Below are 25,720 nucleotides of genomic sequence, written 5' to 3'. Positions count from 1 at the left end.
TCACACGATTTGTAAAGTTCTCATAGTAACAGTACAGTGATCAGAAAATATCAAATAAAACACACAAAAATGCAATAAAAATTTTACACACACACACACAAGTGCGCGCATACGCACGCATGCACACAAATGGATAGATATATAATTATAAATAATTTATTGATCCATGATTGTTAACACTCAACATTTTTAGTTCCGTCTAGAAAATTAGATTTTATTTCATAATTGCAATGCTTAAAAGGTGCATACCAACCTATGATAAGATCTTTAACTATAGACGATTTTGATATCTCGACCCAGACTTCCTTGGATTGGTCAACGAGAACACAGTCGTCTAGATCATCCACAACTTTTAGTGGATCACTTCCAATGTCAATATGATTCCCAACAGACAGCGACAGATCAACTTTGTTCGCCCACAGTGATTGCTGCAAAACATCTCAATTGATCAAATCAAAGCAGCATGTATCTTGAGAAAAGAACATGCACTAACACATAAAGCGAATTTTATCAAGGTATGAGATTGTTCTATAATATATTCTTCAAGCGTAGAAGATCTTGTTTAGCCACGCCTTAGGGTGTTTACTCAATGTAGACAGCCTCTTCCTATAGCACTTTGATTGCTAGCCCCAAATACTTGCCTCTTCGTAGAACGATGGGTGCTTTTGGTGTTTTTTTTTTTCAACAAATCGTACACAAAAAACTAACCTATCATATACGAACTTATATATCTGTATTTTAATTGTTGATGTAAAATTACGGAATTCTGTTTAAAATTAAATAATTTAGCACATAAGATGTAGCTATGGTGAGAATGGTTAATCCAATACACCAATATGTTGGGTTCAGCTCTGTTCACCTTTCACTTAGTGCAGCATCTCAAAACTGAGACAATGACAACACCTCTTCAACTAGACATTTGAAAGATGACATTTTTGTAGTCTAGGCGTCACTGATGTCAAAATGATGTAGAGTTCATTTTAAGCTTCTTCGTCATCGACTTTTAATTTTTGGATTTCTTTAGACAGACTCCAAATTTCAGGAGTTGAAGTAGAAGGTGAAGAGAGCTGAATTTTTATTACAAATGGTCATTGTTGCTTGTATGAATGTGAATAATTCATTCAAATACAAACAAAGCAGCTACAGCTAGAATATGCACTTTTAGTTCACATCTGCCTGGAATACGACCATGATGACTAAAATTTCTAATACTGTACCAGGGTGTCCTGTATAGATACCAGTAGGATAATGTGGGTTAAACTGTTGTCATACACTGTTGTAGCTCACATCTGCTTTAGATTAATAGTAGTAGTGGGTTAATGTGTTTCCATTAGTACCTGTGAGTCCCAGATTTGACAATACTCTTACAGCTTTCTCTACAGAATGATAAATCAGTTCATCTCTAATTTGTTTGAATTACTCCCACTCGAATTTTATCTATGTTAAGAGTCACTGCTAATTCATTGTTAGTGCTGATGAGTTCTCTACTTCAGCAAATCTCAAATACAAAGATAAGTGGAGAACTGTCTATAATTAAGGCTATAACACAGAGTAATTTTCTGTTATTGTGAAAAATCAATGAAAGTTATATTATTCTGTAGTACATGAGTACTATTGTTCCTCTACTCATTAAGAATTTGTGCCAAAAAGTTACATGCTAACTCACACTGTGATTATATAAACAACACAATTAATTAGTTCTCAAGCTAACAGGATGTCTTTTACAGAATGGCTATGATGTTGCCTTAACACACAATAAAAGAACCTCAAGGATTCTCAATGTCATTCTTTTTGAAGGTAGATCAGGATTCTGGGAAGTATTGAAGATTCCTAACCTGATACTCACCAGCCTCAATAATAATTTTGTTTTTATTGTGGATGGTAACTAAATCTTGATGATAATCTTGATCTTGATCTAAACTCAGATTTTTCAAAATTACTACCAATGACCTCAAGAAGAATACTGAAGATTTCACACCAAGTTTCTTATGTTGCATTCAGATGAATTTCCAAAAACACTTTATTTAGGGATCACATCACGAAAATACATCGGAGTAATGTGAACAAAACTGTAGGTTAAACAATAGAAACAAATCAATCTAGCTAGCAGTCCGTGATAGCTTTTTGAATGATTACTGCCTACAAATCTTGTAGTATATCATCCACAAATAAAAATCCAACAAGAAAAAATGACCTCTGTATATCAACACTCAACCAGAGGAACCCTCCCACCAGGTAGAACACACTTATTCTATACAATGTGTTTAATATTAACACATGTTCTTGTCACACAAGTAAAAAACCCAAAGTTGAAAACCAAAAAATGGGACCATTATTTTAAACAATTTCATATTGTCTGCCCTATCAATTACAACATTCATGGCCAACAGTCGTCTTAAATTGATTTGTCTCTTTAAGCAAAAACAACCTGCAAAGTAAACCTATGACAATCTTGCTTCAAGTACCATGAGTGTGCACAATGACGTAATCACATTCAGATCATCCACATTCCCTCCATGTGATTTGGCTGTGTCAGTGATTTCTAACTGTCCGCAGGATATGTCGAGAACGTATTCTCTCAGCTAGATCTGGTGTTTTGTTATTTTCGCAATAAGACAACAAATATCTGATAGAACAAGCTCAGATGTTCTATTACAATAGTATTGTTTGTAAATCATTGTTAGTTGTGTTTTATTCATTTCATAGTTTCTAATAAATGTGAGTGAAATATTTTGGTTTCTATTTATTAGTTTATATTTATTTTATTTAAGAAATGCACAAACAATGTATAAAAATATGTTTCAGAATAGCAATTAGTGCAATTAAGAAGTCATGAATACACCATGTACAAACTGCTGCTGCCACCACCATCTACGACTATAAATAATTCCGGCCAACGGTTGTTTTGGCATTTCAGCATTTTTTTTTTTTTTAACATTTGTTTGGATTTTTCTGCGTTAAAAAAATCATTTACGAGAGGTTTCTGTAAAATATCAAATATATTAATTACAAATTAGTGAAATAATTAAAAGCAAACCTTTAACATGCGTTGAAATGCACTGTTCATGGTATCCCATCTGATGTCGTGAGTTTCTATTTCTTTCAGCAAATATTTTGCCAGCATATCCATGGATTTCAAAGCTTCTTCCAAGCAGTCACTCTTTTGTTTGTGGAATGGATCATAGTCCGCCAATTTCTTACTGAAAATTACAGTTGATTAGTTTATCTGGAGTTATTACATGATTTAAAATACCTGTATAGGAAAAATACAATTATTGCTAAGTGGGCTAACATGAGCATAATTTTGATGCAAAAATACTTGTGTGTATACGTTTTTGTTATGGTCTTTGCATTTACACATTTAAATATGAATATTCAAAGCAAAATGGGCTGGACATTTTATAAGTGTTCTAGATAACCAAAATTATGTAAAATGTAAAAATAACAATGCACCAACAATATGCAGATTCGTAAAAAAAGTTATTGACGCTCTTTGGATTATAGAGCCTATTCTAGAGGTTGAAGGAGTTGTTATTTACAATCTAAACCTAACATAACTAAATAAAAGATCAAACTTAAGATAGAAATGCATAGATAGTAAACACAAAATAAAGCACAAGGAAATGTGCCATTCCGAAACTTACACCACACAAACAATGTAAGGCTTAACTGATAGACCATGATTGATAACTACAAATGTTGAATTCAGCTCCATTTCATCTTCTGCTTGGTGCAACACCTGAAATATGACGCTGTCACAGATTTGACTTCTGGAATGTGGAGTCAACAACTATCTGGGGAGACAAAAAAAGGGTCGGTGACAAGGAAGCTCAAAATGAACTTTTTGCATTGTTTTCATATCAGATACACCTAGATTACACAATGAAGTATAATCTAGGTGAAGAGGTATTCTCACTGCCTCATCAGGTGCACAATTGATTGCACTACTATGTTTTGGACACGTTTCCAAAGCATGGTGGAGCAATCAAATATTCACAAATAACTTAGGTAAGGTCGGAAGGGTTGATTCAAAGGACTACAGATTCTAAATGTCAAGTCTGACAGCGTCACTAAGTGGAAGGTGAATTGGAACTGAACTCAACATATGCATTGAATCAACCCATCCCGCCAAATGTGCGTTATATGATAAAGCATAATGTGACCGAAAGACATTCTCAGGCCAATGCTGGCAGCCAACAGACACAATAATACTGAAGGTGTAAGTTTCAGAAAGCTCGCAGTACAACTACAACTGTTACGTGATCAGAAATACGGTGGCCACAGCAAATGTGCTGAAATCAAAGAATGACTTATGTAAAGCAATACACAACCAGTGAATCGCACAAAGTGTATCACTCTAAGTGTTTACCTCAACAGGAAAGCTTCTTTTATCCTCCTGTAGAAGTACGTCTCTGCATACAACCACTCAGTGGAGTACCAGGACACCATTGTCCCGTTTTCCGTCTTGTTACGCCAGTAGACATTCCACTTCGATGCATCATCTCCGCATACCAACTGGGTGAAATATTTGTCTGTGACCATTTCATTTTTCAGTTGGGATAAACAGCTGATAACCCGTTTGACATCCTCTCTGCCTTCCTGCACATAAAACATCAAAATAAGCTTTACTGTTTCTTACTGTGTGTTTCACTGCATTTCTAATTTGTTTTTTTTGTTTTTTTTGCCGTGTGTCTTATGTCCCGGACCAGGCAAGATGTCATCCGAAAGGGTTCCGGCTTGGGCCTTCCGTGGCCCGTAGGGGGTTTAGTGGGTAGTCCGCAAGGGAGTCCCACACTCCGTGCGCAAATGCATTCCCCCTATGTTAAAAAAAAACTGCATTCTAAGGTATAACAGAATTATATAATGTAACTCAACAGAATTCAATTAACAGAATTTAATTGATGTATTCATCCAACTAAATATTGAACTGTTGGCCTACTTCAACAGATGTATTCCATACAATAGCTCCATGTGTCACTGCAATGTAGTTTAGTGTTTTTCCACTTGATTGTTGCATTTTATATTATATGTATAATCTTTTATGTCATTCTACTGTGGCATAATGAGTAATAAAGTGTGGGAAATAAAACTTTTGAGTACAAGTCAACTTAATATGTTATCTGACTATTATCAGTCAACTCCCGACTTTTTGGGGATAGAACAACCGTGTTGCAGATTAATCGGGGTAAAAATTTATTTCAACTGTGTTTTAATAATGTGTAATATTAGATAAAAAACTGCTATGCAACATTTAAAGATAAGAGGTGAAATAATGTTTAAAAATAACAAGCGGCGGTGTGTGGCAGTGTAGTGAGTGAAAAATGGCAGTCGTAATAACAAACGGACACATCATGTAGCCTGCGCACCGGCCACTGTGTCCATTTGTCTGTTCATTAGTAGCAAGTGTTTTGATTATGTCTATTTTTAGACCTCCTCCCTTTGTTTTCCTGGAAACATCCTTTACCTTACCTATCAATTGACTTACATTGTTGAGAAACTGTTGTTAAATGTTAATGAGAGGTTAAATACTGACAAAGACTTGCCATCCTTTGAAAGTTTTGTAGATGATGAAATTGTGAGACGTGCACAGGGAATTGTTGATAGTGAAGGTGATGGGAAAGGGTGTGAGGAGGGGAAGGAGAATTTGACGGCTTATCCCAAGGTCACGCATTGAGCAGCAATAAATCATGTTGAGTGTTTGCTAGATTATTTGGAGCGTCAGGAAGACAGTTTGCTTTGAGACAAATGGATTTTGTGGAACTTAGGTTCGACAATAATAAGGAAGAAAGTTGCTAAAACACAAAAAAATAATGATTGATTTCTTCCAATGAGTTAATAAGTAATCATAACTCATCAGTTAAACTGTAAACGTTGTGTATTGTTTATTCATTTTTGTGGGTATTAAATAGTGTATCTTGTTTTTATTTTCTATTAAATAGATGATATTAATGAATTACAAATACTCCTATTAAGTACGTTTAACTGGAAACCATTTATTTAGCAATTAATTACTAGTTTAACAATGTTAATTGCACCCTTTGTTTTAACTGTGTTTTTGGGTTAACAACTCTGAGAGGGCAACTTCATCAACAGCTTGACAGAAAATAGTGAAGTGTTTTGCATGTGCCATTGAAAGTTATGCGTTTTACAGACCTAACAATATTGATTTATTTTACTTTTTGTCACTTTCTCCACTAGCGATGCGATTATCGAACATGTTTTTTATTTATTTGAAATATATTGCTTCACGGAGGGTTCTACCCTTTATTATTAATGATTCCAAGGTTAGACAACTTTCAGTGTTTATCACAATAACGTCATATCTTCGTACAGATTTTATGTGCATCCTATTAATAATGTTTAATTTAACATATTGTATATTATAGGTTATATCACATAGCAGTAACAATATTTACTTAATATTTATTAGCCTATTTATTATTGTTATATTTCCAACTGGCATTTGTCCTACCAGCATAGCTGATCTTGTAAGATGTAATATGACAATGAACGTTCATTCTCAGTTAAATATTTTAGTTGAATTATTTCACAACTTGTAGGCTAGAATCATATCAAAATGTACAATTCTTTGTAAGCCATGTTATGGGCAGGCACATTTTTAAGAAACGTTGAGAAATTAATGCAGAGTAATAAAACATGCTTAATAGATTATGATAAGAATTTTACACGAAGTATTTTTTATCAAATACACTTCAATATTATAAGCCACATGTTCAACAAATGAGTGTGACTCAATAGGCCACATTGAACCTAGGATTAGCGATTTAATTGCAGTTGAGAGTATGGAGACAAAAGAATAAGACCTTAGCAGTAAAGCCCTACCTCACCATATTCAGCAGCGATAGCCTCTTTATCTCTTGATAAACCGTCTATGACCTTGGTTAAGATAACAGGAAGTCTGTCCTTGATCGTGGGATATGCAAAACTCCTAAAATCATTAAAAAAACTCTTAGACCAACAATAATAACAAAGTACAATATTCTTTGAAACAATAATGTGTAAATAATTTACCTAAGTCTTAAATAATCTAATAATTTCTTCTCGTAACTTTAGACTATAATGTTAAGCACAGTTTAACTGTTAATCTTAGACACTGCTAACAAATCTTAATTTCCTAACTTACTGACAAAAAATAAATTTTTAACACAAGGTGAATTGTACTAAGAATCTATTATAATATATTTATAGTACTACTATTGAAATTGAATTTTTTAAAGTTTTTGGACCAATTAATTACACAAGACTGCATTTTACTGAATTTATGCATTTCACTTATGCATCTACATATTGACACAATTCCATTAGATCATACTCATATTCCAATTTAATTATAGGCTGACAAACTTGGGATCGTGTATTTTTAAAATTAATACCAATTGATCAACGTAAAGAAGCAGGAAAATTTAATAATAATATTAGACAAAGTACTAAAAGAACTTTTTATTATAAAATCAATTTTTATTAATCTGTATGATTTTTGTATACCTTTTATCTAGTAGTAATAATACAGCGTTAGGATTACTAATAAATAGTAAATAAATAAGGACTTTATTTTGGAGCGGTTTTCAACAATAATTGCTGGTTTACAAAACGACTCATGTCTTATTATAGTTCTTAAAAAATTAAAAGCTTATTTTATAGTTATTAATAAATAAAACACAATATTAGACATACAGTTATATATGGCTATATCACCTTGTATTGTACATTAAATACTTGTATATATTTTCTTTGTATGTCGTTTCAGATACACCCTGGCCTGTTACGCTGGAGGACAGTTCATTATATAATTTGGGAGCAAAGTACGCAAATCGCTTTCTTTCAAATTCACGGCGAACGCGAGGCATCTCCAACACTTGATCCTGTCTAGTACTGCGAGATCGGACTTGAGACCTGCTTTTTAGTTTTTCTCTCAGATATCCCGGCCTGCCAGTGGTCAGGATTCTGTAAACCAGGCATGAGGAGCGCAGGGTACAAGTATCAGCTACAGTCAACAAACCCAGCGATCGTCGAGCCTCCGAAACGTGGTCAAACCTTCTTAAACCACATACATACCTTACACACATATTTTGGACCCTCTGTAATTTTTCTAAATCTCCTTTAGACACAATGTTGCAATAGACAGGGAGGCAATAATCGATCACAGAGAGCACAAGAGCCCGGACAAGGCGAAGCCTGGTCTCTCTAGGAAACATGTGCCTATGCTTGTATAGCATTCTCAGTCGACCAAGTGTTCGCCGACAAACAGCACTTACATGACCAGATAGTGTGAGGCCACTATCAAGCATGAGGCCCAAGAGCTTTGACGATTCACACTCCTTCAGTCTGACACTGCCAAGCAACACCTCACCCACTGTCTCCGAACCCACATTGGAAGGAATCGACAACACACTACACTTTTCCTTGTTCAGTTTAATCCCATGCCTCTCAGACCAATCATGGACTATGCTTAAGTCAGCATTCAAAATGGAAACTGCTGAGTCAGCTCTTCCGGCATCATATGAAACACACAGTTGAGCATCATCGGCGTATGAATACAAGCGACTATGTTGCAAGTCTGAACCCATAGTGGCGGAAAACAGGGTGAATAGAATGGGCCCAAGGCAACTTCCCTGTGGAACACCAGCAACTCTATTTAAAGATGAGGAGAAATCCATCCCAATTTTAACCTTTTGTCTCCTATTCACCAAATAGGAATCAAACCAAGAAACCACCAAGTACTGTGTAATAATAATGCTTAATTACAGCTCACAAAAAGTATTATATTATCATCACTGTTTTATTAGTGTATCTATTTCATTATTTCCTAGGCTATGCATTGATAAATAGGGAAATATCTGAATCTGCAGTAAAATTAAATAACGAATTAAGCACATATTAATTATACAATTAATAATGGAGTAGCTAAGTGACTGTCATGTCACCCAAGGAGGTACTCAGTTCAGTCCTGCTTCTAGGATGTAAACAGGTAGTCTAATTTCCTTACCATATATATAAAGCACCCGCAAACAGCCAAGAGCTGTTTCCGATAAATGTGTGTTTTGTGTGTCAAATTATCAAAACATATTCCAAAGATATTTTTTTGTAATGTTAACTACAACACAATTTTTCAAACAACTTGTAATCTCATCAGCTTCATTGAACCATGATAACTACCCCTCACCTTGTATCACCGATTTCAAAGTGGCAAGATATACTGGCTTTACCATCAGTTTGCATCCAGACAGTAACTTTTTTATGTTGAAGATGGAGCTTGTGCTTAATTCAATCACTAGATTGAAAAACACACCAACCAATACTGACAACTTTGTATTTTGTAAGGCCTTTCGATATAAAGGCTATCTTCTTCAGACACAACGCAAAAGACTTTTATCAGCAATGATCAGTGTGTTTTTCAATGTAGTGATTGAAACTTTATTTTATGTTTTAGAAATTTATGTAAAGAAAAAAAAAAATTGGAAGAAAAGTATATTGATTGTGGATCAATCAAATGTTTTCTATATTATACAAATAAAAATGTTAAAAAAACCATTTGAGCATATCCATATTATTGTAGAAGATATTGTAGAAGAAGAATCCTGTTTTTCCATCATTACAGTAGCAATGAGCCCTAGCTCTGCCAGCAACACTCTATCTTAACACACTGTCAATAATAATCTAAGTGATGCTTTTAACTACTAATGTTTTATTGGTTGGGTATATAGGACCTTTATTACATGAACCAACAAAATCAAAATTAGTTTTTTCTGTATGATCCATTAAGCCAATTCATATGATCTAAGAGAAATGGCAAGGATTGTTTTATTTAATGCTCCTTCCTGCAACAGTATACTGTTACGTTAAGCTAAGACAATCTTTCCAAAAAACATAATAGAGGCGGTAGTTTACCTCATGTACTTTGCACTGAGAGGCACATCCCAGGGAGGGGTAATATCTTGTATGTCAGTTGCTACTTTGGATTGTGTTTCTTCAACAGCACTGAAAAGAGATACATTATTAAGAACCATGGCAGTAAAATGAACTGTTATTATGCACATACCTACATACACATTTCCAGCAATAAAACAGGATCGTCTTAGGTGAACGCTTGATACTGGCATCACAGACATTCCTTGACCCTTTCAATCTTAGCAACTAAAAAATTATGTTTATTTTTTTTATCATACCTCTATTTGGCATTTTTCTATTACCTTAATCAAAACAATTTTTTGACAACAAACTTTATTTCAAAAATTGCACACTTACAAACATGACTAGTACAAGTAAAGCTGAACAGACTTTTAACATAACATCAAATAAAAAAAATGTTAAATGAAAGGCATTAACATTCAAACACTAAAACAAAAAATAAATATCTTTGACAAGTAAAACAACAATGCAATATTACTTAATAAAGTGTGTAATTAAGATATAATTTTTAGCTGATTTACATATAGAACCATATCAAGTTGTAACACTGCCAGTTATACATGTATATCATTAGTAAGACACTAGGCTATATAAAGTTTATTTTACAGCTTTGTTAGAAAGATCGATTCTTTGTGACCATTTTGGAATAGTGTAAGTGAAAGATTTATAATTTAAAACATGAAGTTAATTTGTGAACATCTGTATAATCAAACTCTGAATTTCATTCATATAATTTTGACAGCCATATGTGCAATTGGAATTGAAAAGGGTTGAAGCATTTTGTCAAGACATCCCGTTCTCTGACCTAATACAGAAATCCATTAAATATATTTACTCAGAAAAGCAAAGGGAAGGAGCCTTTAGGTTGAAGAGCAAAGTTACTTTTTAACCCTTCCACTACTTAGCACCGAATTCTGGTCCCTTTACACACTTCCCAAAGTGCTTGGGACCGGAATATGATGCCTAATCAGTTACAATGTAAAATGTACGTAGCGGCTATAACTGCTTCAAAAATTATTTATATTTTATGTCACTGTAAAGTGGAGATTTGAAAGCTACCTCTATGGCACAGTTTACATATATTATACTGCTTTGGGATGTTATACTTTATTCATGAATCAATACCACTGCGCCATCAGCGGTTTGCTACTATAGCTGTTATCGAGTACTTGTTTATTGTGTTTTGATTTCGGTTTATTGATATTTCGCAATTGTAAATGGAAAATAATTATATCAAATGTGTTTCCATATAGCTCTAACTTATTTTGAACAAACAGTACTGTATTTTAAATGATTGCTAAGTGATAAGCAAGAAGAGCAAAATTGTTTTTACTTTTTTCCGTTCGGAACTTTTCACTACAAAAAATTTATATTTAAGTAAAATTTTTCATCTTTTGGCTAATATTGTACCCAATATAATTATATAACGATATACTTCTCAGCATACCTATGACATAATTAAAAGTTACCAGTAGTTATTTATAAGTGGGTTACCTCCAATTTCTCAAAAATCGTAGGCAAAAAGTTTTATCATATACATACTTTTTTGAACAGTCACTTTATTCATGGTTTCTTCTTTATAAGTATAAATATTCCTACTCATATTAAACATTTTAAACAAAATAGCTATTAGATGTTTTAGATGGTACATATTATTTTGGATGGTTCAAGTAGGTCAAATGTATTTTCCCTATATAACCAGCTTCATATTAAACAAGAAAATACATAGCATGTTATACTTGGCCTTATTTTTATGGATTTTATGAATTGTAAATCTACATATTAGCTAGCAGATGTCAGTCTCAAGAAAGTAGTAATGGGAAATGAGTATTGAGTCATCAGCCTTGACTGTGTACTGATAAAAAGTTTGACCATCCAAGCGCTAACTGCCTCGATCGAGACAATTAAAACATTGGTTTACTAATTCCATTGTAATAATTTTTCTAATTCTTTTCATATTGATATATATACATATATATATATATATAGGTACTCAGAAATAAATTCTATATCAACTATATCAAATGTGCCACAAACAATATATTTTACTGATTGTATGTCGCTACAAGCAGTAAATCGCTGTCAACTGTTTTTACGTTAGTTGAGCATCCGTTCTCAGTCTGTCTTTTGTATAACGACTTTATTACTTCTATCCTTCGAAATAATGGCTGTGTTATATATGTCAAAATCACAAATAAACATGGAATATTTTGTATATAATGCGTTTTCTTTTGATTTAATAGTAATCAAACACAAACGCTACGAAAAAAATAAAAATTTGCAAATTTAAAAAAGATTACCAGAACTAAAATTTTAAATAAAGGTAAGTGATTTAATTTATTTTTATATTAGTCTTCTTAATTTTCTGAAAAAATATATATTATAGTTAAGGACCTAGATTAATAAAATAGTGTAGAAAAACAAAAATGGCTCAGCACTGGGAAAAATGTTATCAGCACTTGCAGGTTATGGGCGAAGTACCAAATGTATACTACCCTGATCTCAATAACATTTTTGTCTTTTGTTGTTGTGCATATTGGTATGAAGACATCATTGGTCCAAGAACACATCATGGCAGCTAACAAGTTCAATATGCCTAGAATTTAAATAGCATAAGCTACACAATTATGCTATTTTTCCGGAGTTATTTTATTTCAACTGTAAGGGTAATTATTTGATGAAATAATCCTCATTTTATGTTTATATACCCTTATACATTGCATTTTAATAAAAATTTGTGATAATATGAAGAAATAAGTTAAATACCCGATAATATTTGTGATTAGTAGCCCTGCATACCCTAGGCTATTTTGATTGTTTTAGTTCATTATAGGTATTACGATAAAAATGGACAACTTTTATTTATTACTGCATGTTATGTTCTAAGTATTGGTGTAGCTTAAACACATGGAGAGTAAAAATAAATATTTTTGTGTATTTTTTAAAAACAATTGCAGGTATTTATGTTACCAAATCAAGTCATTTTGCACTATGCTGTTAGCAACTAATTTATCTTTCATAAAACATGTAAGCCTATAATATTATACTTTGTCAGAAACTAGATAAAATTTGGAATGACGTGGCTATCCCAAATTTAAAATATTATTCTTTGTTGAAGGTGATATCCATAAAAAAATACTTAAGAGGCTGTCAATCGAATCTTCAATAATCAAGAAATATTTTCTAAAACTACTGAAACCAAAATGTTTAACCAAATTACATTATATGTATTTTAAATTACACTCTAATGATGAATAAACAATCTCAGAGGCTATGTGTATTTATAAAATGTAACATTTAGCTATTATACTATAGCATTATACTATTTTGAGGGATAAATGTGTCTGACAGCTTGTGACATAAATAACACATGTATTTCCCATTGTACTTGCGGTTTTTACTCAAATACTATACAAATGATTTTTGTTACTTGAATTAGATTGGAACATAATTTTATTCAATACATTATAATTAGAATGTTTTTGTATTCAATAGATCAGGTAGTTTTATTTATATTTTACATTATTCATGGTATTTTTTTCCCATCGGAAAACAAGTTTCATTTCTCACGGTTGAATAATAAAAATCCTAATCTTCAAGACCTTATAAAATTGAAACCGCAAGAGATACAGGGGAAAAATTTGGTATCGTTACTTACATAAATGAATAGAAAAACCATGCCCAGTTTCATAAAAATCTGAGATGATGGGTGTCAAACCCTTTTTCTTTTTGTGTGGTTGATTTGACAAGAAATGACGCTATTTCTAACTTATAATTTGATACCCTGATTTAATTGAGGTGATGGCTGCTTATTATACTGCAGCCATTTAAAATATAGAAGATTTAATACACTACAACTAGGTTATGCATCTAAAAACAAATTTTTGTCTGGCAGAACAAGGCACACAGATGTGTCTTTCAAGTGCCTCCTCAGATGCATTGCAAATATCTTTTTATTATTATGGGAATTTGCATTTTTGAAGTATCTGTTTACATAAAACTTCACACACAGAATTTGTAAACAACACTATCGTTATTACACTTTAACTAATTAATTTAATTGTTTATATTGTTGCGTGTTATAAAAGTAATAGAGATGTAAAGTTTGAAAAAAACAAGATGGATTATAAATAATTATCATTACTACTTCTACTTGTTAACTTATTACTGAAACGATTGTTCAATACATTACATCTATCAACTTACCTCATTTTAATAAAATAAATTGCTACTTAATCCTTGTGACTACAAATAATTATTTGTATTCAATATCAACAGATAAAACACACATTAATTTCAAATTTCAAACCATTCCTCCTATATCCACTCGTTAAAACTTCAAATTCCAAACTAAGCAGACTAAGCTGTACCTAAACTTCTGATCACTTTGATTTTTCTTGTCCGTCTGTCATAGTGCCATCTGATCACCGTGATCTTCACTGCTGATGTTCTCCCAGCTGTTCCACAATTTGATAAGAACTTTTTTTATTATACCCTAGATTATACGACTGCCGGACGTAGCTGGCGTGGTGTGTTTTGTCGTTAGACCGCTGGATGCACATATGTCTAAGATTTCAAAAAAGAACAATTTATAGCATATGATTATGAGTTTATATTCAGAAGGTTCCATAATCCAGGTTTATACTGATTTATTATGGATAAGTTACATAATTCAATATTTATAATGTCTTACTTGATAAGTTGTTCTTTTATCAATTTGACGATAGAATTGTTAACTTTTAAAAATTGTATTTCAGCAGTAGATGGCAAAATCGTTTAGTAGATGGTTGTTTCTCTGTTAAAAATATTGTTAAGCATTGTGTGCCTCATGGCTCTATTTTTGGCCCTGTTCTGTTTATTTTAATAGTTAATGACTTGCTTTTTAACTATTAATAACACACAAAATGTTTTTTTTCTTTCTTTTTATTTGCTGATGACATAGGTTTTTGCGTCAAAAATACTCCACAAGACTTTACTAGTTCTGTTATTGAAACTAGTTTTAATTCAATTAAGGACTGGTATATTGCGAACTAACTCAAACTGAACACTAAAAAAAACACAACATTTATCTATTTGTTTCAACAATTGACAATCAACCATCAATTCCTTAAGTGCTAATGTTAAGAAAAAACTACCTAACTGAAGTTAAAATCCACTATAGAACTAAAATTTATGAGGCTAAACTGTCTTATAGCAGGAAGTAAACCTGCTTGGAATTTTATTAAGAATAACTGTACTTTGAATTGGAAGGCTAATGTAACTCAGATATCTCCATCTCCACTTTTAATAGTTCTATCTAGAGTCGTCTGTTAAGGATATTAAAAATCAAATATTGATTACCACTAATACTTCTGCCATAGACTTGGTAGTGAATTTTAACAGGATAGATTCAGTATTTTTTTGGAAAACATTGTCTACAGAGGATGTTCTAAGAGCAAATAAAAACGTGGCAACTCTAATAGCCAAGATTTATATTTTATGTCAACCAACATGATGAAAACAATTAACTGCATTGTTAAATCTATAACTATCTTTATAGACCACTGTGTGCAGGAAGGCATATTTCTGAGTTAAAATAAGCTCGTGTTTGTCCAGTGTAAAAGAAGGGTCCTAGAGACAAACCAGAATGGTTCCGTCCTTTTTCGATAGTTCCTGTTCTTCCATAAGTGTTTGAAAACATTATTCATGATCAAGTAAGTGCTTTTCTTGAGAATAATTGTATGTTGTCAAATTTTCAGTTTGGTTTTCAGAAACGTAGGCAACCATGGGTGCTGTGGACGAGCTAGTTTACCAAGCGTTGTATTTCTTTGAGAATAGGCTCTTTGCACAGTCTACCTTATGTGATATGACCAGGGCCTTTGACACTGCGTCATGCAGATTCATTGTCGAAGCTTGATCACTATGGCATACATGGGGCTGCTCTCAGGTTATTTACGTCCTATCTTCCTAACCGTAGGCAGAGTGTCTGTATTAGTGGATAGTGGTCACAGGATATTGAGATTGAGTTTAGTGTTCCCCAGGGTTTAGTTCTTGGTCCTCTTCAATTCCTAATTTGTATTAATGATCTTCCTCTAAATGTTAGGACAAAAATTGTTAATGTATGGTGACAATTAACCTATATGATCGTAGCGACACTGATGCATCTGTATGGTTTCAGGCAAACTCTTTTTACTTAAATCACGGTAAAACTCAAAATATTGTATTCACTCTAAGGTATTTTAATACGCCTCAATCCAATTTTCACTCTAAGGTATTTTAATACGCCTCAATCCAATTTTCACTCTAAGGTATTTTAATACGCCTCAATCCAATTTTCACTCTAAGGTATTTTAATACGCCTCAATCCAATTTTGTTAATATAACTAGTGCTCTGTTCTTATGTGTATACATAGATCATCAGCTTACCTGAGAAAGTGATATAGACAATGTTTTGCCTAGGTTGTCCAGAGTAATTTACCTCTTGAGGTGATTATCGTCTCTTTTAACTGTGAATTATTTCAGAATGATTTACTTTGCTCTCTTCCAATCGTTTATAAAACATGTTCTGTTATTCTGGGGAGATTCGAACCTCTTAAATGAAATTTTAATTTTATTAAATGAAAAAGCTGTCAGAATACTTGGTAATGCTGAATCCCTTGATTACTGTAAACCTATTTTCATAGACATTTAAAATCAATACTGTTGTTAATATCTACATCCTTGACCTTGTTATTTATGAAAAAGTCCTCTGTTTTGATGATTAATGAAGATGTTCATAGTTATAACACAACAGTAAAAATAATCTCTCTTTTGGTCATTGTAGGTTGAGTAAATCTTTGCTAAGTCATACAGTGATGTCAACGAGAGTTTACAATACAAATACATTCCAAGATCATGCAGCCTTATGTGAAATCTACCTTTCTTCCGACTGAGGTGGAAGAAATATTTTTATTATTACGTAGTATTAGTGAGACTATTTAAGGGTTTCATGATAAGATTGACTGTCTAGAAAATACTGTACTCAGCACAAATTGACATACTGTCAGTAGTGATTTTAAAGCGATTGCTGTATCGAGTAAGGAATGCCTTTTATCAATTCTCGAGGAAAACATAGCTCGGACTTTGCTGTTGGAGCTGAACTCATCATTCCAAACTAAGGCAGAGGGCAAGATCCCTGCAATCACTATTGCATGTAATTCGTTTCTATAAAGATTTTCTGGTTAGTAGGAGAGGCATCATCAATTTCACGATCAGTTACCTCAAGTAAATGATTTTCAACATAATATATTATGGTTCACACAGAGCATCCGCGTCTCGAGTAGGACATGTCATTTGAAACCTACAAGTTGAAGGTGACATATAATTTAACCAAGGAGAGTGCCTAAAGATCTTGCGGCACTTTGGCTAAGTCGAGTCGCTATGAGGGCTGATATCTCCACCAGATCATTAATAGGAGCATGGACAATAACTGACAGAAGCTAAGGATTGGTCGTCTTTGATCCATGGGCACTTGCAATGGGGATGTTTTAGGTGTTTAGGTCTAGTAAAGTTGTTGGTGAAAATGTACAATATGCTAGCTTAGGGATTCTTTGCCTCCATTACAAAGCTGCTAAACTCGCACTAACAAGCAAAGGGAAAGCTGACCCAGATCTACCATAATCTCCAGGTCGCTCTTCATGGTATACACAACAAGAAAACCTTGAAAAAGTATCTGCTCCTGCCAGATTCAATCGAGACTTCATCTACCCTGGCTTTGTAAAGGGATGGTCATCTTAGAGGTGCAGAAAGATGTGTACAGATCAGAGAGATACTGTCTTTAATCCCACAGAGTAGTATTTCTTGTTACATTTAATGTCACCGTTCTTTCCCTGCATGGAAAGTGTTAATGTCCAGACCACAATGCCACCAACTAAATCGGAGTTATGGGTAAACAAGTTTAGCAGGACTTTCCGTTCAGCAGATAAGGCATTTAACACGCCAATGCTGGTGGTCCCAGTGCCAGTAGGAGAAGATTGTTTATGTCTGCTGTTCAGTCCATACTCCTCTACAGGCTAGATTAAAATTACTGAAGTGTGGGCAGATGGGCTGGATAAAGACAAGTACAGGTTGCAACTCGCTCGAGTGCAGCTTCAAGCAGCAGAGTCATCTGCTTACCATGTAGTATCCGAGTCGGCAATCCTGATCTTCACTGGAGTCATCCTTCAAGTTCTTGGCAACAAAGGAAAATGCTTTACCAGTGGCAAGGTAAAAATTGGTTAAGGTATGGTGAAGGTCGAGATCACAACCACATCTACAGCACAAGCAAGAGAGATAGGAACACATACTCAAAGACATTGGACTGCGCTATTCTATAGTTTCAGCAATGGGTTTAATGGAGGCACGGTGAGTTACACTATTTCCTCATGCAACTATTGCTGTGTCACGGATGTTTTCGGTCATTACTTGCACGTGATGGTTAAGACTGGGCATTCTCAATGACGCAGAGGCACATTTTCTTCCGCCATCTGCCCTGGGAAAGGCATCCCTGGAGGTTACAATAAATATTGGAATATGTCGGTACATTGTATCTGCCTGAAGGTGGTGGAGGATTAGGACAAATATGGGGATGTGTGTCAAGGCAAGTCCGGTGCATTCATCACTCAATGAAAATACTTAGGGATTGAGGTTACATCTTAAAAGATTGAAATGTTTTTAAGTTATACATTTTAGTTAAGAACATGTTCAATATTCTCTTCAAATGTATTGTATGTGGGTATATTGATCTGATTTATTTGATGTGTGTATCATTGATGGCTGCTTTGGATTCGCTAGATTGATATATAACGCAGCATATTTTATCTTTATATGTTGATCCATGTATGGATAAAAACTCATCTGGAGTAGTAAAACTTCTCTTCAAAAATGGTTGTTATAATTGTGTAAGGCATTAACTTTCCATTGATATACACAAGATATTTTCTGAGTAGCGATTCTTACCAGTTTTTCACAATGTGTACTTAGACTTCAAGATGTTGAGTTACCCGTTTCTCTAATAAACCCACTGTATTTTAAAAAACAATCAAATTAATGGGAATAGCACCAAACAATGATGGAAGGTGGTTGGAATCAATTCTGTCAAAACTTGCTATCCAGAGAGCAACCACTTTAATTGGACCAACAGTGTTGAAGTCGTTGATGTGTCACAGCACAGCCTGGAGCTCGTCTGTGAGGTAGCGATGATCCGAATCAGGGTTAAAAACCACAACATAAACATACTTGGGTTGTACCGCCCCCGGGAGACAACATAGGACCTGCAATGGAAATTTTGTCAAGTATCTTGGAGGAAAACCAGTCTCACAACAGGTACACAATCATTATTGGTGACACCAATATTGATAACCTAAAACAAGATGTAAAAAGTAGAATCCTCGAACAAGAACTCACCACACACAATATAAGAAGGCTGGCCCTGCCCGCAACTCGAGTAACCCCTGAGTCAGCAACATCAATTGACTGCATATGTTTCTAACCTCCCACAGACCAACATCAGCGCTGAAGTTTTTCAAACAGGCCTGTCAGACCACACTGCACAGCAGTGCTGGGTGAACATTCAACTTGAAGATAACAGTATAGGGGCCACAGTGAATAGAAATCTATGCACAAGGAACTTGAACCGTCTTAAATCACTCCTTGCACAACAGAACTGGGACAGTGTACACCAGAGCACTGATGCAGAGACAGCTTACAGCATATTCAATGCAATCCTACAAGCAGCTTTGGAACACACATGCCCTAGAAGAAAATCAAACAACAGATACAGAAAAGCAGACAAGCATATCATGTACTATGATCAAGAAGTTAAAACTCTCAGGGAAGACTTCGTCAGAGCGTTGAACAAACATGAAACAACAGGCAACTTACTGGACAGAGCAGAGATGATCACCAAAAAGAAAAGTTATGATCTGAAACTGAGAAACCTAAGACAAACTTCAACAGCTGAATTCATCGAACAGTCTGACAATAAATCAAAAGCCTTATGGCAGATAATAAACTCACAAAGAAGAGGGAAAAAAGAAAGGAATACAAAAATACAGCTGAAAATCAACAATCAAATGACCAGTGATCCCGCAGAGGTGGCTGAACACCTGAACACATTCTTCATCCGGATAGCTGAAACCACCCTTTAAACAACACTCGGACTTACCAGAGAAAGTCAATGATGTGATCAACCTACAAACATTAGGAAACACCCATCAAGAGCTTCTTTTGAGTAGAACCACCCCTAAAGAAGTGGAAGATATAATTGACTCCCTAAAATCCAAATCCTCAAGTGGTGTCGATGACTACACATCAAAGATGGTGAAACACCTCAAACATGAATTGACAGCCCCCCTGGCAGGCATAATAAATAAATCCTTTCAAAATGGTCACTTTCCCTCAGACCTCAAAATAAGCAAAGTATACCCTCTGCACAAAAAAGGAGAAACAACAGAAACCCAAAACTATAGACCGATCTCTTTGTTATCGACATTCTCCAAAATAATCGAAAAAAATAGCACTGAGAAGACTTATGAGCCACCTCAACCACCAACATCTTGTAACAGAAAGCCAACACAGATTTTTAAGAGGTAGGTCAACGACCTCTGCCATAGTGAGCCTGGTAGAGTTTCTTGTAGAACAAATTGACAAAGGAAATTTTGTTACAGCTGTATTTCTAGACTACAGCAAGGCCTTCGACTGCCTAGGGCATGAATTAATCTCAGAAAAACTAGAAGGCCTTGGAGTAAGACATTTGTTAAAAAGCTGGTTCATAAGCTACCTGAAAGGGTGAACGCAAGTCACAGAATTGCAACAAACCAAGAACCGTGTCACGAGCAAGCACCGCTCCAACCCATTGCCAGTGACACGTGGTGTGCCCCAAGGATCCGTCCTGGGACCAGTCTTATTCATACTGCTGACAAACGATTTTGCTAGCTATATTCAGAACCCGAATATAATGACAGTAATGTATGCAGACGATACAACGATACTGCTCAAAAACACCAGTGCAAATGATCTTTACACAGACACAGCAACCGCTCTGAATAAAGCATTTCAATACTGTAAAGCAAATGACCTAGCAGTAAACCCCTCCAAGACATGCCAGATGAATTTCAGCAGGAAGAGAGAAGAAATTCTTGAGACCCCAGGCGTACTGATGGAAAGACATACGAAATTTCTCGGGCTAACCTTGGATGATAAGCTTTCCTGGAATCACCACGTAGACAGCATGTGCACGAAGATCAGCTCAGGTATTTACGTTGTGCGAAGGATCAAACAAATTGGTGGCCCTCAAGCAGCAAAAACAGCATATTATGCACTAATAGAAGCCCATATCAGATATGGCCTCATTATATGGGGAGGAACATCAGTTGCTAATGTCAACCGAATATTTATCCTTCAAAAAAAAGCAATAAGGGCTCTTGCAGACCTTGGGCCGCGGGAGTCCTGCCGAAAAGCATTCGAAACACTAGGAATAATGACTGTGGTGGCTCTCTACATACAGGAAGTCATACTGCACGTCGACAGAACGAATGTCCCTACAGGAAGAGACCTCCACTCCTATGATACCCGGCATGCGTCACAATGCATCCTGCCAATACATCGCACATCCCTTAAGGAGAAAACACCAACATATGCTGGCCGAAGACTGAAAAACCTGCTCCCGCCAACCCTGGGAAGCCTGACAGGACTGGGGCTGAAGAAGGAACTTAAGAGGTAGCTTCTTGAGAGACCTGTCTACACTCTTCAAGAATTTATAGAAAACACCAACTGCATCAGGACAACATGAACATTTGAAGCAGAATATTAAGCCTTTAGTTTGAATCACTAATTTTTGTACCTTGACTCTATCACATGTCTTGATGATATTGTAATAAAGAATGATTGATTGAACACCTTGTTGCTGTAGAATTCAGAGTGTAGTGTACATGCAAAAATCTCGCACTTTATAGGAGCATGAAGTGTGACAGACCAGCTGCTACTTGCTATCTATAAGACTACCAGATTGACCAAAGTTTTTCATTATAATAGTTTCATGATTCCCACGGCCTTGTCTATTTCGTAAAAAATCTGGTCGATATACTTTAGGATGCTCTTGGTCTATTTAGTCCTGGATTATGATCCTCTTTTTTTACTAGAACCATGTTACCTGTCCCAGTCTGCACTCTGATTAAAATTCAAAGAACCACTCCATAAGCGCATAGGGTCCACCTGACTGATTTTAATAAGTTTTGCATATCCAATGTGGTTATCATGACTCGCATGTGAGTGATGGCTCCCATACAGAGCTACGAGTACTTTGAAGGCACTCACCACTACACTTGAAATGGCCAAATACTGACCTGATGGGCTGAAATTCCACCTTGGCTACTTTTTTAAATCATGGCAAGAACTGCTTGTACAGTTACTTTGCTATCTCAAGCACACGTAGGTAACGTAGGCATGTAGATGCAGATAGGATTTTGAGATATCCCTTTCCCTTGCTGTTAAGGTGTTGAATCTTCCGTCAAAGTTGCCAAGTTCAATCAAGCAGTTGTTTTACATATTTAGAAGCATTCTGATTGGTGCACGTCACTGAAAGCTAAATTCTGAGCTAGAGAGGACAGTTGTCTTCAAAAATTTCAATCAGTCAGCCCTGTTAAATACGAAGAAAACTATTAAAATGGGATTTGGATTCCTTCATCATCTCCTTCACCATTAAATTCATTCTTATCTGATTCCATTCAAGTCTCTGCAGCGTTTGGTGAGTTTGAGTCTCATTAGAACTTCATGGATTTGTGGTCTAAAAGGACAATCTTGTACACTTATCTCATTTTAACCGCCAAAACTTGTTTGTCTTGTGATAAAAGCTTCTTTGACAGACTGGCAAAATCTACAAACAATGATTCTATATTGAATTGTTTTATGCAGTGCTCTTACATGATTATTGCAGAATTGCACTTTCATATTTCAGCTCTTTAAATTATGAAAATAAATTTATTATATTACTGACCTTATATATTTTATCAAGTTAATTTATGACATTGCTATTTCATGCAAGCAAATGTGATCAACAGCAAAATTGGTATGATTTGATTGGTCAGCTTGCATGACAGAGTCCAAGACGAGGCTTTCGCAGTGTGTATTATCATCAATAATCTATAGCTGATTGTTATTACCACCCAAACCTTAAAATCAGCTTAAAGAATTTTATTTTCTACATTTTCAAGAGATTTTTGTGAGGGATCCAGATACATCTGATGTCTATTTTCTGATGCCTATCAAAAGACAAAATCTTTGTTGCTTCTGGCTTGTGCAAGCGTTACCATTAAATTGGCCATGCTCGCTTATGCTTTGACGGGTCAATAGTTGGTGTCTAGTACATTTTTTATAACTATACTGGGTTTTTTATTTGACTTTAAAGATTTTCAACAGACGCCATTTTGTTAATATGAAAGAAAATAACACAATTATTTCTTTTTTAATCTTCCTCTTACCTATTCAAATCTATGTGCCGAGTTTGGCTTCTTTAGCTTTACTAGTTTTAGAGATTTAGTTATTTATAAACATGTGAAGTGTCAAAATTGCCAATGGCAGAATTTAAAATAAAGCTTAGCACATCTATGAAAGGGGCAGTCATAAGTATTTGTGCACAAAATTGTTCTGTACAACCAGGGCTGGAATTAAACATAGGCAACATAGATTTTTTGTGCCTAGGGGCCTGCACCACAGTAACAATGACATAATGATGTCACTGGTCATGTTTTATTATCGTAGCTAGTTTGTTGATTTTGGTATATTTCACAGCCTCAATCAAAACATACCAGAATCTAACCAAAGTCTTGAAACAAGCAGGAACTGAAAAAACGTCGCAAACACAATGGACATGTCGAGCTGATGCTACCAAAGCTTTGCGAGGATATCAAGAAATAAAGCAGGCAATAGGGAATATTTCAGAAGACATGGAGGATTCAGGGGTATCAAGAGTAGCTGCTCTGGGTTTAGTTCGAAAAATGAACAACTTGGAAAGAGTGCTGTATGCCGTTTTTTGGGATGATACTTTGGATCAAGTAAACAAAACTAGTGAATCTTTACAAAACCCTATAAACAACATGAATACAGCCGCATCATTGTTGAAATCATCGAGAAGCCTGATAAAAGGTAAACGGGAAAGTTTCGAGGAGTATGAGCAGGGAACAATAAAATTAACTGACTGTCTATAATATGAAGTTGAATCAAAACGTAAACAGAAAATTCATGTACGTATAACTCCTCTTGACTGTGTAAAAGCTCCGGAAGTTGACCTAACCCCATCTAATACATTCTGGATCCAAATCTTCGTTATAATCCTAGATTAACTTCAAGGTGCAGTATATTTAATGTATGGCTAACTATTTATTCGTAATTACTTGTAATTTTCTAGTTGACTTACCAATGTACATTAAAGTGTTAAAGTTATGTTTACTTTTGTAGCTTATCTTTACCAAAAATAACCTGAGTTATAAATTAATAATATTAAAGTTGTTTCTCATCTAATCTTCTAAAACTTATCCTAAAACTCTTCATAAAGGAGATTGAATGTTTTAAGGAAAACAAGCTGTTGTTAAACTTTTAAAAGTTGTCTATAGATGTTACCTACACAACAATTTGTGTTTGGCAATATTTAAAAGTGCAAGTAAATAAATGTATTAAAATGTAATTAATTTTAACTGAAATTAGATGCTGAATAGAAAGTTAGCCATCTATTTCATATATTAATGTTACTGTTCCTAACACTTAAAATGTACTCAAACAAACATTCAGCTAACAAAATTATACATTTAAAGATAAATATTATCCTCATACATGTATCCAGTACTTGCCAAATTTAAAGTCGATTAGTTCTGTATTTTTACAGGAAAAACATTCAGATAGAGTTCCTGATTTATAATATACTAAAACATATATTACAATGTACATTGAATATATTTCCTGTGATAAACAAAACATGCCTTTCTAAACAAAACAAGCTTTATTGTATGACTTGTTAAAAATAATGCACTTTAATTATTATACTTACAATAAAATTATTATGGTGACTGACCTTAGAAAAATACACATGTGAACCATTTATCATAAAAAATATTACAGTACTACACTAATAAATCACAATCTAACTAAACTTGACCCCAAGGTGTACTCTTCTGACAGATGCCAGATGATTATAAACAATTAAGATGAAGATGATAAGAGATGACATTTTTCTAATGTATGCACAAAGTACATACTATTCATTACAGGCATAGATTATGCATTCATGCAGTATGATGAGTTGTGATAAGAAGATTTACAAGTTTCAACTATATTTAGTTGGAACATGAGTCTCCACATTAGAGTTTGATTTTCAAATCCTGACTTTGACAAATTTGATTTTTATAACGAGGTTTGTCCGTGTGTATATGTATATCTGTGATCACTATTAAAAATTTCAACAATGGTCAGATTTTGAACAAATTTGGAATTTAGGTTTAGCTTAGCTTACATGTGTTACCATGCTATCTCATGAAACTAATAGTTTTAAAACTTATTTTCTAAGACATTCAAGAAAAATGAAATTTTCTAAAACTAAAACAACTTTTATGATTAAGACCATTATTTGGTTAACAAAAGGCACAAACTGGATCTTCATAAAAAATTCTCATTCATGTTACAAAAAATTGAATAATGAGTTTGGATACAATTTTATGTTTTGGAAACTATGATGTAGAATTATGATGTTTGCCATAAAATAGTGTTTGTATAAACACATTATCGCAAAATCTAGCTTTTTAAA

General features: G+C 34.4%; 1 protein-coding gene across 4 annotated transcripts in view; it reads right to left on the bottom strand.

Moving 5' to 3' along the window:
• LOC124365048 (damage-control phosphatase ARMT1-like) overlaps positions 1-25,122 on the bottom strand; it is a 35,346-nt gene extending 10,224 nt beyond the window's left edge. The window contains exons 1-6 of one of the 4 annotated variants that reach the window (XM_046820951.1): positions 24,968-25,122; positions 9,910-9,999; positions 6,844-6,949; positions 4,370-4,599; positions 3,038-3,200; positions 254-428 (exon numbers count right to left, since the gene is read on the bottom strand). In XM_046820951.1, the coding sequence (XP_046676907.1) occupies positions 254-428; positions 3,038-3,200; positions 4,370-4,599; positions 6,844-6,949; positions 9,910-9,999; positions 24,968-25,017 (814 nt within the window). In that variant the 5' untranslated portion in view covers positions 25,018-25,122. Of the gene's footprint in view, positions 1-253; positions 429-3,037; positions 3,201-4,369; positions 4,600-6,843; positions 6,950-9,909; positions 10,000-14,136; positions 14,358-24,967 lie in introns of those variants that run through there. The other 3 variants (XM_046820952.1, XM_046820953.1, XM_046820954.1) reach the window with 3 other exon arrangements.
• Positions 25,123-25,720: the final 598 nt, after the last annotated feature.

This window comes from Homalodisca vitripennis, chromosome 6 (assembly GCF_021130785.1).
Source record: "Homalodisca vitripennis isolate AUS2020 chromosome 6, UT_GWSS_2.1, whole genome shotgun sequence".
Classification (NCBI taxonomy): Eukaryota; Metazoa; Arthropoda; class Insecta; order Hemiptera; family Cicadellidae; genus Homalodisca; species Homalodisca vitripennis.
Note: the sequence above shows the minus strand (reverse complement) of the source record. Positions and strands in the feature narration are given on the sequence as shown.